The sequence below is a fragment of the Furipterus horrens genome, unplaced genomic scaffold (genome assembly GCF_987537825.1).
Source record: "Furipterus horrens unplaced genomic scaffold, mFurHor1.1.pri manual_scaffold_8, whole genome shotgun sequence".
Classification (NCBI taxonomy): domain Eukaryota; kingdom Metazoa; phylum Chordata; class Mammalia; order Chiroptera; family Furipteridae; genus Furipterus; species Furipterus horrens.
In genome coordinates this window covers 90,410,411-90,426,561 of record NW_028327178.1, presented here as the reverse complement: position 1 = coordinate 90,426,561, position 16,151 = coordinate 90,410,411, and the positions used below count along the sequence as shown (strand labels likewise).

Here is a 16,151-nt window from a genome sequence, read left to right as displayed (position 1 = left end):
GAAACAACCCAAATGCACACCAAGTGCAGAATGGACAAATAAATCAAGGTATAGTCATACCATAAGATAGCATATAGCAGAAAATACAATGTATTTCAATTAAATGCACCAACATAGACCAAGCTCAGAAATAATAAGCAAAAGCAGCAAGTCAAAGAAAACTACACACAGTATCACACAGTACGATTCCTTCACATAAAGATATTTGTATAAAGAATGTTCAGCAATACATACATGTAGGTAAACCTGGAAATAAAAGCAAGGGAATGATTAATATGAAAATCAGAATAGTGGTTACCTTCAGCAGGGAAAGAAAGGGATATGCTCAGACTTCAAAGAGTGTAAAGGATGTTCTGTTCTTGAGCTGGCTGCTGGATACAAGAGTGTGCAGTTCATTTTTTAGCTATTATTATTTAAAATAACACAAACTTGGTATATGCTCCTCTTGTATAAATTACGTATTTCACAATTTTAAAAAGTAAAAACAATATATTCTCAAAATAAAACACACCATGCCCAGCAGGTTTTATACGTATGTTTTATGAAAAAGAACAAATAATCTCTTTCTTAAAGAGACTGCTGCAGAATCCAAAGAAGGAAAACAGCACAGCTTGTTTTGATGCCAAAACAGGGTAAGGTTTGAAATAGAAATATCACAGATATGTCACTTATGAATACAAATGTAAAAATCCTAAATAAAGTATTCACACTCTAAATCCAGCAATATGTATTTAAAAAGAAAACCAAGTCAAAGTGACATTTATCCTAGGAATACAAGGATGCTTGAGCCCTGGCAAAAGATATCTATTAACATAATTCACATTACCAAATTAAAATAAATAACTGATTCATCACATTACCAAATTAAAAGAAATAAACTGTGATTCATTTACTCACAAATATTTGAGTGCCTACTCTTCTCCTAGAGCTGGAGAGACAACAGTAACTAAAATTAAAAACCCCTCTCCTAGTGGAGCTTCTGTTACAGTCAAAGGAGACAGACAACAATAAACAAAACATATGCATAATATAGTATACCAAACAGCAGTAAATCCTGGAAAGGAAAACCGTAAGGTAGGAAACAGGGATTAGGAGTGCTATGGGGTATGGAGTGGTCAGGGTGCAATCTGAGCAAAGACTCAAAGCAAGGCATGCAGGTATTAATTGGGGGGAAATTGTTTCAGACAGCTGAAACAGCAAGGGCAAAAGGCCCGTGAGAAGTAATTGAGGCATGTTTACGGATCATGAAGGAGGCCACTGTGTTTACCAAGCAAAGTGAACCAGGGGAAAGACTAAGAAAAAAAGGCATGGAGTGAGGGTGGAAAGCAGATCCCATAAGGGTGTGCAAGCAACTCAGGATTTTGGCCCTTACCCTGAGTGAAGAGGGGCGGGGGTTAGGATGGGGGATAGTGGAAAGTTTTAAGCATAGGAATGACATGTTCTGATTGATGTTTTTTTGTTTTCATTTTTAAATCTTCCTAGCTCCAGTACTGAGGAGCATGGCAGGAACGAAAGCAAGGGAAACAGTTAGGAAGCTACAATAACCCAGGAGAAAGATAATGGTGGCTTAAACCGGGGTGGGGGGGTGGGGGTGGGGTGGGGTGAAACGGGATATATTCTGAAAGTTAAGCCAATAGGATCTATTGATGATTACATGTGCCATGAGAGCAAAAGAAAGGAATCAAAGAAAATTCCAAGGTTTCTAACCTAAGCAACTTAAAAAGTGGAATTCCCACTAATTAATACATATAGGGAAGTGAAGGGTAAAACAGGTTTGAGGTGGGAAACTCATGAGATTGTTTTGTACATGTAAATTGTGAGACATCCTTAGCATCCAAATAAAGATAATGAATAGGCAATTGAATACATGCAAGTTTGATGCTCAGGGAGGAATATCCAGAGTAGGAATATAATTTGGAAGTTGTCAGTGACATAGAAACAGAGAAGCAAAGAAGACGAATTAGCAAAACAAAGGAAGGTGAAATCTAAGTGTTGCAAAGAGAGATACTAAAAAGAACCGAGTATTCATCTCCTAAATTCCAGACAGGATCAGAACTTAAATTAGGTATTGGACAAGGATTGAGATAGGATGAGTTATGGAGTAGAGAAGCCACAAAACGACAACGCACTGAATTTCCCACTAGTGACCCTGGCAGGGTAGCTCAGTTGGTTAGAGCATTGTTCCAATACGCCAAGGCTGTGGGTTCTATCCTAGTCAGGGCACATACAAGCAGCAAATGATGAATGCATAAGTAAGTGGGACAACAAATCAAAATTCTCTTTCTCTCTCAAATCAATAAAATTTTTTTAAAAAATTCCACTAGTATTTAAGATCCTAACTCTCAAGACAGGCCCCTCAATCAAGGATAATTAAACATTTGAGTAAGGCACATGGGATGTAAAAATACCCACACTAAAGTATATAATCATGGAAAAGAACAGAGAAGCTATTAGGGAGAGGCAGTTAAAAAAAAATGGAGGGGCACATATAGAAGATCAGGAATCAATATGACACTAGATTTCGAAAGCTACATTGGACATTATTTTTTTTCTTTGGAGAAAATAAAGCCTACACTTTGGAGGTTTTCAAATACTCCATTCCTTGGAAAAGAGATCTTGATAAACACTCTATACTATATAATTCAATTTTAATACTAAAAATTACTATCCTGAATCAATTAAACTGTTTGGCATAGATAACTGCTACCAATCAGGTTATAATAATCTCTTTCTATATATTTGTCCACTGCACTTATCCAGCAAACATTTACTGAACACCTACTATGATAGATGTTGAGGATATAGCCAAAAACAAAATAATACAGATTTTCTGCCCCTAAGGCTTAGTCCCAGACACTTCAAATGATTAAGCAAATAATTATATAATTATAAATCTATAAGTGATAAGAAGTAAAGTTCAGGGCACCACAAGAAAATCCAATTTAGAGATAAGGCTCTGCTAAGGAACTGATATTTAAGTTGAGACCAGGCAAAAGTGGAAGGAAGAGAGTTCCAAATGGAGACCCTAAAACTGGAAAGAGCTCCAGGAATTCAAACAATTGAAAGAACAATATGGGAGCAAGGTTTGGATTTTGGGGATATATGCCATAGGAAACCATCAACAGGTATCAAAACAGAAATGTGTTATGATCAAGTTGTTGTTGTTTTTAAATCTCTCTTGCCCTGGCTGGTGTGGCTCAGTTGGTTGGAATGTCACATCATTCATAAACTGAAAGGTCATGAGTTCGATTCCCAATCAGGGCACATGCTTGGGTTATGGGGTCAGTTGCTAGTTGGGGCACATGTGAGAGACAATCGATCATCTCTCTCACACCGATGTTTCTCTCCCTCTCTCCCTCCTTTCCCCTCTCTAAAAATTAATAAGCATGTCCTCTTAGAGGATAAACAACAACAACAATAATAAAATATAAAACTAAAAAATTCCTCTTGTTGCTGTGTGGATTACAAAGGAGCAAAATGGATTCTTGAGGGGCAAAAGTGAAAGAAAGCAAGTAGACCAAGCAGGAGCTAGTTCATATCCAGTACATGGGGATAACTTAGACTAAGGTAGTGACAATGAAAATGGAAACAAAAAAAAAAAAGAAGTTCTAAAAGGACTATTGCCAGGGACTCATTTACCAAAGAATAACTGACAGCAAGAGTCAAAGAGAAGTCTAAAACAAAAGGACTAGCCGACACTTACAGGCATACATTTCAAAGTCCATCTAGTACAACTGAATCGAAGAAGACAGAAGCTTCACAAACAGAAAAAAAGACATCTTTTTTTTGCTCCATATTCTCTTCCAACCCATGGTGAACAAAGAACTTAAAAAGTTATTTGTTCAAAATCTTGAGTCTGAGAACCAACTCATTTAGTTGAAACTTAAAACCTCCAAACTTGTCCTCCATGTGTTAAATTCAAATCACTCAAAGAACCAAAAATGTGACTTTGTACCATTTATTTAAACTCTCCTGGGCTGTTTCCCCATTAGCAGACGTAGAAAACATATTTATGCTTCTAAAAGACTAATGTGAAGACCATGATGCCTGGCTGGAATCTAGTTAAAACTCAAACATGAGTTTCCATCTTTTCTTCCAGATTTAGCTATGCTAGATTAAAAAGCAACTTTCTTAGACTAAACAAGTTCCTCAAATAACTCTCCCAAAAAGTCTGATCTGAAGGACTGAAGAGATCAAATGCAGTTTTCATTTTGGCTGACCTAAAGAAAAGTATTTTTCAAATACAGTCGCAAGGAAGCCTGCAGCATGTAGTCTCTTCATCTTCCTAGAACCCTGGTCCTTTAATATCAGACTTTAAAAATGTTTATATCTTTGTTTTAAAAAATGCTCTAGCAACCCTAAAATTATCATCCTGCCACACACACCCTCCCCCCAGCTGTGACAAAATCATCCCAGTTGGTAGTGCTCTCCAAGTCTGCTACCTGACCGTTACCAATTTGTTCTTACAGGTCTTTGAACTTCAAGACAAAAGGCAGTTCATCTCTTAGGAATAGAACTCGAGTCTGACCAGGGCCCCCAAAACAATCAAGTTCTCTCTTCTCTCTGAGCTGGTTTGGAACCCTGTCAGATAATGGAATATCCCTTTTATCAAAGGCAGTTCTAGACATCCCTTGAGAATCACTCCAACAAATAAGGGAAAACTTTTATTGATGAGAGCTCAAAGCCTTCATCAAAACTCAACTGTTGCCACCACTATCCAGAGCAAATGGCACTGTCCTACTCACCAGGCCTCCTGTGCAATGAAGCAGTCAGCCTCCAGTACATACCAAGTGCATTACAAAAGAACAGGAGAGAAAAACATCCAGGGCTGCCTTACTTTTCACGCAAAATAGTCAAGATATGAGAATGTGAGTGCAATGAGTATCTTGACTGAATGTTTACTCTAGGAGATTGTCAACAGAGCTCCTGGTCCAGGAAAGATGCCTGGGGCACTTGGCTCATGGGGTGGGAATGGCAGAACCCAGAGATGGAGAAGCAGGGCCCTCAAGCTTGTTGCAGGCAGCGCAGTTTCAGTCATCTATATTTCGCAGTTCCACTTTATGAGATAAAAAGGTCTTTTACTTGATGTATTTAAATAACCAATTTAAATCAATTTCAGTTCCTTAACGTTAAGGAAAAAGTCATATAAATGGAGATATCTGGTAAGACGTGAGGCGCTGTGCTTGGAGCCTTGACTCCTGGAGTCCAGGTGCTCTGACTACCACCATGTATCACTCATTCTGCCATAGGAAAGAACACCTGTGGTCAGGAATGCCCCAGTATAATTAATGCAGAGTGCAGACATTCAAACTAACCAGCCATAATAACTCAAGAGTTTATACCTAAGGATATGAAACACTGCTTTTGCTGAACAAGAATTTTCATTACAGAGAGTAAAACGAACATTTTGAGAAATACCAAGCAACTCAACTCACAAGATGCCTCAAAAAGGTGACGTGGCCAAAGGTCATGAAACCTGAAGAAAAACTTTTTATTCTAAATTGGCATAATGAAGAGAAATCAAATTCAAAACGTGGGGCCCTGGGTTTTAATCCCAACTCAGCCACCTGTTATTTGTCACACAATGTATGATCACAGATAAATTATTTGATTTGTTTGTTACAAGCTCAGTTTTCAACCTGCACAATAAAGATGATTTGAGAGCCCCTGCTACACTAAAATTCTAGGATTCTAAGCATTTAAAAGATCATATAGTTAATAAGGCTAACATAGATTATAAAAGATATTGTCTAAGAATGTCACTACCATTTTAAGTGAAACTAGAAATTCATTTTTCTAACAAACAATATAAAAGTTCAAAACTCTAAAAGGAATAACAACATGATAACTAAAATATGCATAGCCCTGGCTGGTGTGGCTCAGTGGATTGAGCGCTGGCCTGGGAACAGAAAGGTTGCTGATTTAATTTCTAGTCAGGACACATGTCTGGACTGTGGGCCAGGTCCCCAGGTGCGAGTGTTTGAGAGGCAACTAATCGATGTATCTCTTGCACACTGATGTTTCTTTCCCTTTCTCCCTCCCTTCCTCCCTCTCTAAAATAAGTAAAATCTTTAAAAAATAAAAATAAATAAAACATACCTAAAATTTCAAATTTTATCTAATGATTCAGTTTCTGCCTTCAGCAATTAAGAGGAACCAGATTATGGCCACAGCCTGGGAAAGATTTGTTTCTAATGTCAGGTTTTTCCAGATTTATGTGGAACTGCTCAAACAGGGCAAGGAAAAAAAGGGTTTTTCAAAGACAACTTGCCAAGTGGAAGAAAAAATAACCCAAAAATACGCACATTCTATAATAAAAGTGATATAAAAGGTGAGTTACAAGAACTAGCTGGCTAAAGATTTTGATGATGCCATCTTCTACTTTCCATTCAGCCAGTATATGTTAAGTACCTATTATGTGCCAGACAGGAGACACAGTGAAAACAAGTTCCCTGCACTTACATTCTAATGAGGGAAGCTCAGGATAACCAAGTAAGCAAACAAATGAGGTAATTCCTGATACTGATATGAAACACGTTTAAAAACCTCATAATGTTGTGGAATTAGATTGTAGATTGATAGTATCTGAGAAGATACTTGTGGACAAAGAACCAAATGAGAAGAAGTTACCACAGAGCTTTCCAGGTAGAGAGGCTAGCAAGTGCAAGGGCTGAAATAGGGAAACAAATTTTGGATATTTGAGAAACAGAGTAAAGGCCAGGTGGCTGAAGTATAATAACCAAGGAGAAAATGCTAGGAGAGCAGATCAGAGAGATAGGCCAAGGGCCAGTCAGGATAGTGGCATGATGTGAATTGCATTCTTAAAAGACTACTCACTATGTTTGCTGTGTACCTATCAAAAATCAAAATGCATTCTGTTACAGCCTTTCAAATGATAGACTGTAATTTTACTGTATCTAAGTCTAGGATTACTCCATTTGTTCTCAGTATTTAATGGAAATATAAATAGTTTTGAAACTGCCATAAATGTGGAGTTACACATGAATATTTTAATTGTAGTTCTATAAATAACAGTGTGAGACTGCAATAATTATTTCCCTCTCTTCCTCCAATTGCTTTTCCCTTTCTTTTGTTTGCAAACTATGGATTTTAATGGATGAACATTTCAAATGCAGTTTTCTATTTATCAAAAAGATGTTTTTTATTTTTTTTAATTCTATATTATATATTAAAAAGCTTCAACTGAGCTTGACAAGTGACTTAAAAGACCTTGAATGCTCAACCCTATTATCCCCACATGAGGTATAATAGTGCAAATAGCCTTAAGTGACCTAAGTGACATTTTGATTTCAGCAACATCCCACAATAAAACTGAACAATGTTCAGGTGACTGCCGCAATGCCTGACAGTGGGCGCTAGAATGACTCTGCACCAATACAGGTTAAACTCACCAGTGACACAACCACCAGGTCACAAAAGCACAGTAGTTCAACATGAAGGTCCTAAAAATGTAGAACACTATGAAGAACTCACAGCGGTTTTATAGGAGAGTAAATCCCAACTGTAAAAAATGATATAAATCCTACCTCTAACCAAGCAATGATGGGCACCGACAGCTGACTTCAGGAACAGTTTAAGGAAAACAACTCAAATCAAGAATTCCAAGCATGGATAGACTGCATCTACCCCATGCAACCCTGAGGACTAGCTCTGTGGACTGATGCAAGCATCTACAACAGACTCACAGAGACAGAGAAGAGACTGACAGCTGTCAAAGGGGAAGCAGGTTAGGGAGCTGAGTAAAAAAGTGAAGGGATTAAGGGAAAAAACGTTCACAGACACAGACAACAGTATAGTGATTACCACAGGGAAAGGAGGGATAATGGTGACGGAAGGAGACTCGACTTGGAATGGCGAACACACAGTACAATATACAGATGATGTATTACAGAACTGTACACATGAAACCTATACAATTTTATTAACCAATGTCACCCCAATAAGTTCAATAAAAATTTAAAATAAATAACTAAATAAATAATAAAACAAAGTGCCAAACGTACCATCGCATTATCCAGGACAACTTTTATCAGACAAGGAACCCGTGGCATGCCTTAAAAAGCCTGCAGCTTATCAGAAAACCTTTGTTAATCATGACCAAGGCTACACAAATGTACCCAAACTGAAAAAACTCCCATTTTCAACTAAGTAGCAAAACCATATAGATAAATATAATTCTGACCTCGATGGCCCACTGGAAGAGGGTGGGGCAAGACTACCAAGCCATTCTGGCCGTGCTTTTTTCCTTAACACACAAGAGAAAACTTAGACCAAAGAAAAAGAAAAAAGCCACGAGATTTCAGAGGTGTCACTACCACCTTCAAAAGGAAAAATGAGAAATAGGAGTTAAATAATCTGTGTTTTCTTGTCCCTCATTACAGGCAAGAACCTGACCCTTAAGTAGACCACCCCACAAAATATTCCATCACTTCCATCCTTCACTGCTTAGTGGCTCTGGGCGACAACCTAGAACAACAGACTTGAACTAGCAATACAAACATAAAGGAGTCTGGAAATAACCAAGACCTCTACACTTTCATTAGTCTTTTAAAAACGTATTTACTTCTACAAGACAACTGACCTGGACTATTCAAAAATATCAATGCCATGAAAGACAGAAACAGCAAGGGAACTGTCCTACGTTAAAGGAGATTAAAGAGACATGAAAACCAAATGCAATACATGAGTTTGACAATGCTAGAGTTAATAAGCTATGAAGAATATTTTTAGAACCAGAAAAAATCTGAATACAGACTATATATTATATTCTACTGTATCAATGTTAAGTCTCTTTTTTTTTCTTTTTATTGGGGTGACACTGGTTAACAAAATTATACAGGTTTCAGGTACACAACTCCACAGCACATCATCTGTACTGTATTTTATGTTTACTACCCCAAGTCTCCATCCATTCAATTTTGTTTCTTGAATGTCATACTGATATTGTGGTTATGTAGGATAATATCCTTGCTCTTAAAACATACTTTCTAAAATATTTAGGGGTGAAGTACTAGTACTAGTTAACACTTCCAAATGGTTCTGATTAAAACAAACAAACAAAAAATACCCTATGTAGAGAGGGATAAAACAAATGTGGCAAATTTGTACCAATCAGTAAGAAACTTAGATAGGTGGGGTATTCACTGTAGTGCACCCTCCATTTTACTGTAGGTTTGAAAGTTTTTCAAAATAATAAAATGAAGGATAAAAAATGTTTAGAAAGTACTTAACACCGCCTTGAACTTGAGTGCTTTTTGGGCAGGCCTGGGTTCTCAGATGACCAGCATGGTAATCAGCTGGATCAGATTTTTGGTACCTTTCTCATTTACTCTTGAATAATAATAATAAATACCTGTACAAGTTTTGGGAGATAATGTGGTGATAATAAGGCATTTAACAAGAACTAGTAATTAACACATACTCATAACCTGAAATCTAGAATCCTACAAGAGTTTTTAATAATAATAAGGCATCTCTACAAGTATCAACATGGCAAATATACTAACAGAATAAAGGAAACAGCAAAACTTAAGAAAAGTATGATCCATTTTTTCAAATATTAATACAAATTATTACTTAAGTTGCAGACAGCAGAATTTATGGGTTATTTTTATTTTTTCTGTTGCTTTTGCATATATTGCTTTTATAACAGATTAAAATCAAAAGACACACACAGATAATTAATCAAACAAAAGTTCTACCAAGCCATTAACAGTAAAACCTTTCATTTTAGCTGAGATATGAGCCAGATGCCAAAGGCAGATCTAGGAATAGTTTCATCAAAATTATGAGCTGTATTAACGTCAAATGTCAAAACAAAAGGATAATAAAGTATAAGAATATAGCCATTATGTACTAATTCATTCATTAAATATGATTTGGCAGCTTCTAGTGGACACTGAAATGAGTAAGAACTAGTCTCTGCCCTCAAGGAGTTTAGTCTCCCTAGGGAAACCAGACAAGCAAACCATTAGCCAAGAAAGAGCACAAAGAATATCAGAGGGGTGATAGTCAACAATCAAGACACTATGAAGACTAACCAACAAACCCAAAGGCCAATGAGAGGACATGCTGAGCACATGTTCAATCAACTCATCTCAGACAGGGTGCTGCAGACCAACAGAACACCCCCAAGCTTACAGCAGATTCATACAATGTTTATTCAGATACATTAAAATTAAAATGAAAAATTTAATTCAGTTCAAATATTTATCAAGTATGGACTATGCCAAGAATTCTGCCAAGAGACAAATGACAAAGACAGATAAAACTCAGTTCCTACCCTTCATAGAAAAAGGTATTTCCCCTCCCTCTTAAAATAAAAACATGCCATTAACAAGCATACTGCAATATATATAATATGGATAATTATAATTATACATAATTACATCATATATAACAACATGTAATAAAAAACTGCCATTAATAAGCAATTATGGTTGAAGAACTTGTATAAAGACATAAAAGCTACCATTTATTAAGAACTGATCCTAAAAAAAAAAAAAAAAAAAAAAAAGAACCTGATTCTGTGTCAGGAATGTATATACTACCATAAGAGGGACTAAATTGTCCCGGGTTACAAACTGAGGTTTTGAACTCAAGGCTGTCTCTCCCAAAGCTCAGTTCCTACCATTATATTGGGTTGGGCAAAAAGTCTGTATGGTTTTTACCATAACATTAAAGGCACATTTTTCATTTTCACCAATAACTTGATTGATTTGGATATTTTGAGTATGGTGACTATCTCCTGCTATTGGCTTCTAGTGGTAGAGGCCAAGGGTGCTGTTAAACAACTTCTAATGCATAAGACAGCCCCACAGCAAAGAATTATTTGGCCAAAATGTCAACAGTACCAAGAAACTTCACAAACCACTTTGACACATGCAATCAGTCACAGCACCTTCTCCGTAACACTGCACAAATTTCTTTGTGTTCCAGTGGATTTTTACCTTTCTTAAAATAACAAAAAGCACTATATGCCGAAAATGTCCCACATTTTCTTCCATCTTCAATATTAAAATAGTTGCACAAAAATTCACCAATTTTGGTAAATTTTTTTAAATGTATACTGATGTAACAGCTGTCACAATACAATCTAACAACATTGTTTGGAATGAAGTTAAAGCCAACTAAGCACGACTAGAGCCATCATACGGAAAAAACTTAAAAGACTTTTTAGCCAACCCAATATTATACTGCCTCTTAACAAAAAAAAAAGTCCAAAATATTAGAAATAAAAATATAGAAAACATCACAGATATCCACAGACACACTTGATGTGACATTAAAGATCAAGTTTTATGACTACAGGTTATATAGTTGATATTTGCTCGTTTTTAACTTTGAATTCAAGAAAAGTCACGAAAACAATCTGGAAGAGAAAAGGTTATAGACTACTGCAATTTATAACTACATTATGGAAGAGCATAAGGGTCAGCATCCAATTTTCAGTTTCCTCACCATCAACAGGTCATCTTATGTCTACACCAGGAGTCAGGAAACTAGAGCCCTATGCCAAATCTGTCCTGTTGCTGTTTTTGTAAGTAAAGTTTTTTGGGAACACAGCCCGGCCCATTCATTGGTGCACTGTCTATGGCTGCTTTCCTGCTGCAGGGACAGAGCTGAATAGTTATGATAGAGATAGTATGGTCCATAAAATCGAACATATTTATTATCTGGCCCTCCACAGAAAAAGTTTGCCAACTCCTTTTTTAAATGATAGCTATCTATATCACAAACAGTTGAAAAATACAGAGGCTGCTCATTTCAGCTTTATTATGAACTCTACCTGATTTAAATTCTCTTCCTTTGTAATTAATTAGTGTCACTTAGTAAATGCTAACGAGTTTTTGAAAATCTACATGTTCACATTTCAGTTATTTTCCACAGAGTAGGTCTTCCTTTAGCTGCCCAGTAATTTATCCTTCACAATATTATTACAAACAAAATACTAATTAAGGCACATTTGCAATTACCCCACACGTACTTATCCCTCTATTGCATACAACCTACAAAGACATAGTCAAGGAAAAGCTGAATATAGTCATAACAGCTGATATGACTAAATGTTTCCTAATATCCTGTTCATACTAGAACATCTCAGTCAACTGCCATTTAGGACCAACAGCATCAGCCATCACCTGCTTGCTTATTAGAAATGCAAATTCCTGGGCCTCATTCCAGACCTACCAGGTGATTCTTATGTACACTAAAAGCTTAAGAATCACTGCACTAAAATAGAGTTTATATTACTTACCTTGAGTGTGAAAAGGCTGATTCGGCCAGGCAGTTTATAAAATAGCCCCTCCCCTCCTCTTGAATTGGAATGTAGCATAGCATTGAGACATGCGAGAGGGGATGTCCCGCTGTAAAAACATACAAGGATGAGTGAGTCACATAAATCCATACATCTACTTACTCAAAGATCTAAGACCCTCTGACTCATTCTTAAATCAGTAAGAACCAGAGCAAGAAATACAGAAAAAAAAAGATCCCATAGTAACAATTCCACTTTAAAAGCAGCAAAAGAGTGCCCTGGACAGTGTGGCTCAGTTGATTGAGCACCATCCTATAAACCGAAGGGTCGCCAGTTTAATTCCCGATTTAGGGCGCATGCCTAGGTTCCAGGTTTGGTCCCAGGTCAGGGTGCATGTAAAGGGCAACCAATTGATGTTTCTCTCCCTCTCTTTCTCCCCAACTTCCCCCCTCTCTAAAAACAAAAAGAAAAAAAGGGGGGCAGGTAGTGGAAAGAGTAACAGATGAAATTCACATAAATCACACCCAGAGAACTCAGAGGAGTTTTGAAAAAACCCATTACCCTATATTTAAATTAAAATTTTTAAATTAAAATTTAATAGTAATTAAAAACAATACCAAATGTGTCCTAGCCTCTATATCTCAACCAGCATCTGATGCCTGGAAACTGCCACATGACATAAACACAAAGACCACAGAATCAATGGTGCTGTCCTAAGAAAACAAGCACACCTGTTTTCCCCCTCAGTTAAATATTTTCTAATAAGCACACAAAAGAACATTATTTCATATGCTTTTTCTCCGTTGGGAAGAGGGAAGGAGGTGTTTTATTCTACACTTACCCAGGAGCAATCGTTTAAATTCAAATATAAAAAGAAAAGTCAAATGGATTTGTTACCCAATAGCACTCAAACATTAAACCAGAAAAAGTTATTTCATGGTCCTGCTATAACAATAGGCAGCAAAACAATGACAATTCAGTGAATCTGAGGCTACTTACTGGATCTTAAAATAGAAAAGCTGTCAAAAATACAGACCACTGCCCGTTATTAATGGTAACTGAGCTTGGCACTATAATGTGCTTAGTGGCAGGGTTCACCTGTGCATTTTTTCTTCCCTCTCCTCAGCATGTTAAATATATATATAAATGTATTAAGTAAAGCCTCTTAGCGTTTTTCAGAACTAGAGGCCCTAATTTATACAGAGTGTTAAAAATAATTTCTGAATCTAAAAAAGCCATTACAAAATCTATTACTTATTCAGCTTTGGAACACACTGGATACTAAAAAAATTTCCACCAAGAAACCAATCTCTAAAAGGAACCTTGAGCAGAATCTGGAGTATCAAGTGGGTGTGCTAAAATCTCTGTTACAAGGGGGAACAGCATGCTGGCAGAATCCTTCTGCGAACAGTGTGACTCCTACACACTATACCCCTGTCTACAAATGACAGAGCTGCTCACTCATCACAGCCACCATGACTGCTTTCAGAATTCCTATAAGAGCAAGAAGCAGAAACAAGTTAAGGTTCTTAATGCCATTTGTCCCAAAGGGACTAATTTACCTTCTATAGGCATAGTGGTCCAACAGCAGTGCAGACAGCAGCATGATGGGAAATAGCCCATAAAAACAAAAATAAAGCACAATTATAACACGACACAGTGCACAATCTTCCCTCCCCACAAAATGTCAATTTAAGAATGTCTGAACTGACAACTGGAAAGTGACCCTATAAAAGGTCATTTCCAAGAAGCTAAAGCTTAACCAGTGAAAACATATGCTGTTTATTCTGAGGCCCAAGAAGTGACTGTGTTGAACTCTCCTCTTTCATTAAAAAACAAACAAACAAACAAAAAAAAAACCAGTTACTGGTTTTCATGACTGCAATTCTTTTTGTGTTTCTAACTTGTTGCTTCTCCAGGAAAACTACCTCATAGGATAACAAAATCAAGGTCACCCCAGAATTTACTATATCATGAATGGCTAGAATCAGTAAGAGGAAAAAAAAAGGTTTTATGATGATGAGATCACCCTTCTTTGATTCTAAAACAAAGAACTTCAGAGATACAATATAAAGAGAAAGGTAACTTTTAATAAAGCCTATCAGAGTCCACCCCTTCTCTATTACCGAAACTTATAAAACAGTACAAGAGAAAATGTGCAGACTCTTACACAAACACACACACACACACACACACACACACACACACACAAAAGCTCTATGTCAAGATTTAAGGAAGAGCAAGGATGGGGAAAGCCACTGGACCTCTGATGAAAACAAAGGGATGTTCACACTCCCACCCTATACTTGGGAGGACACACAACCTGAGAAATTCCACATCACCACTAGATACAAGTGAGAGTATGTGTGTGTCTGTGTGTGTACCTGTATGCACGTGTGAACTTATCACTACATAACTACAGAAAGACACATGTACTATGAAACCCTCACATTAAGCAACAAAAGCAATACAAACCTCATTTCCTTTAGTCCTTCTGCTTCTATGACCTGCAGAATCTGTTTTGGTGTCATTGGAGCATCTGAGTAGTTTTCTAGTACCTGAAGAAATATAAATGTTCTGAATTCAGTATACTATTTCCATTTATAGCCATCAATCTATATCCTGGGCTACAGTTCTGCTATGAGGTATCACTGATGACAACTTAGATATTTCCAGTTAAAATTACTTCAAAAACCCAATTACACAGTTGCTGAAAATGACTGCAATTAGCTGAAAGATTCTAATTCTCAATTCTAAAAACATACATCTTAGCACACTTGTTAAGGTATGTAGGGTCTTAGTAATGTTGGTTACTGCTTAAGTTGATAATGTTAATATGACTAAACCAAAGAATACATAGTACTACACAATAATTTATAAGACAGAAATGCATTCAGATTTTAATTCCCAAGGAAGTTTGATTAGTACCCACATTTTTAAATGGTTTTTGCCACCGAGTTGTGAAATTCTGGTGTAAACTGCCATAACACAATTTGCCAGCCGGCAACATGAAGCTATGTTTCTACATGATTGGTGGGAGCAGAACAATGAGAGCTAGAACATCCCATTTATGTTAGAAGCATCTATAAGTCACGGTAGTAATTTCTCAGGGAGCAACTGCAGCTCTCGCTCAGACTTGAAGAGGTTCAGTTGTTTTAGAAATGTTGTCCTTCTCAGTGTCTCTGTACTGTCTACCCACGCAGGTGCTAAGGTTACTCCAAACCATGCTAACATCCCGCAGTCCTTCAGCAACTGTAACGAAGTGCTGCTCTGTCACAAATGCTGAGACAGCGTCAAACAGACCGACAGGACTGCTGGTCCAGGTTCCCACTGTGGAGAACGTGCGCCCTCAGCACAAAAAAAGTCACGTTTTGAAGAAGTAGGTGCTCAGATAAAACCCCTGTTCTTTGTTTCTCTCTTTCTTATTTTTATTCTTCTTGAGTAATATTATCATCTCTCACAATTTCAACTACTACCTAAACTCTGATAACTCCCAAATACTCTAGCCCGGATTTCTCCCCAAACTCTACGCTCACATCTTCAGTTCTGTACTGAGCACCCCACCTGGACTGTCTTCTCTAATTCCCCAGCCCTCTTCTTCCAATATTCCCCACCTAAGGCAGAAACCCAAGTGTCACCTGTCCTTCCATTCCCACAGCTAGTTTCACGCCAGACCCACCTCAACAGCCTCTTCGCTGGTGTCCCTGTAACCAGGCCTGCTTTCCTCAAATCCATTCTTACTCTGCTGCCATCCTTCATTCAATAAATACACAAATACTTTGTGCCAGGAACAATTCTAGGAATTCATCAGCAAACAAGACCAAATCCCTGTTCCAGCAGAACTCACCTGCTGTAGCCGGAGGGCAACCCAACA

General features: G+C 37.3%; 1 protein-coding gene across 1 annotated transcript in view; it reads right to left on the bottom strand.

The window, feature by feature from the left end:
* The window catches only part of ASXL1 (ASXL transcriptional regulator 1), a 74,474-nt gene that overhangs the window by 54,264 nt on the left and 4,059 nt on the right, over positions 1 to 16,151 (bottom strand). The window contains exons 2-4 of the mRNA XM_090286218.1: positions 14,753 to 14,835; positions 13,840 to 13,842; positions 12,278 to 12,386 (exon numbers count right to left, since the gene is read on the bottom strand). Of these exons, the coding sequence (XP_090142344.1) occupies positions 12,278 to 12,386; positions 13,840 to 13,842; positions 14,753 to 14,835 (195 nt within the window). The remainder of the gene's footprint in view (positions 1 to 12,277; positions 12,387 to 13,839; positions 13,843 to 14,752; positions 14,836 to 16,151) is intronic.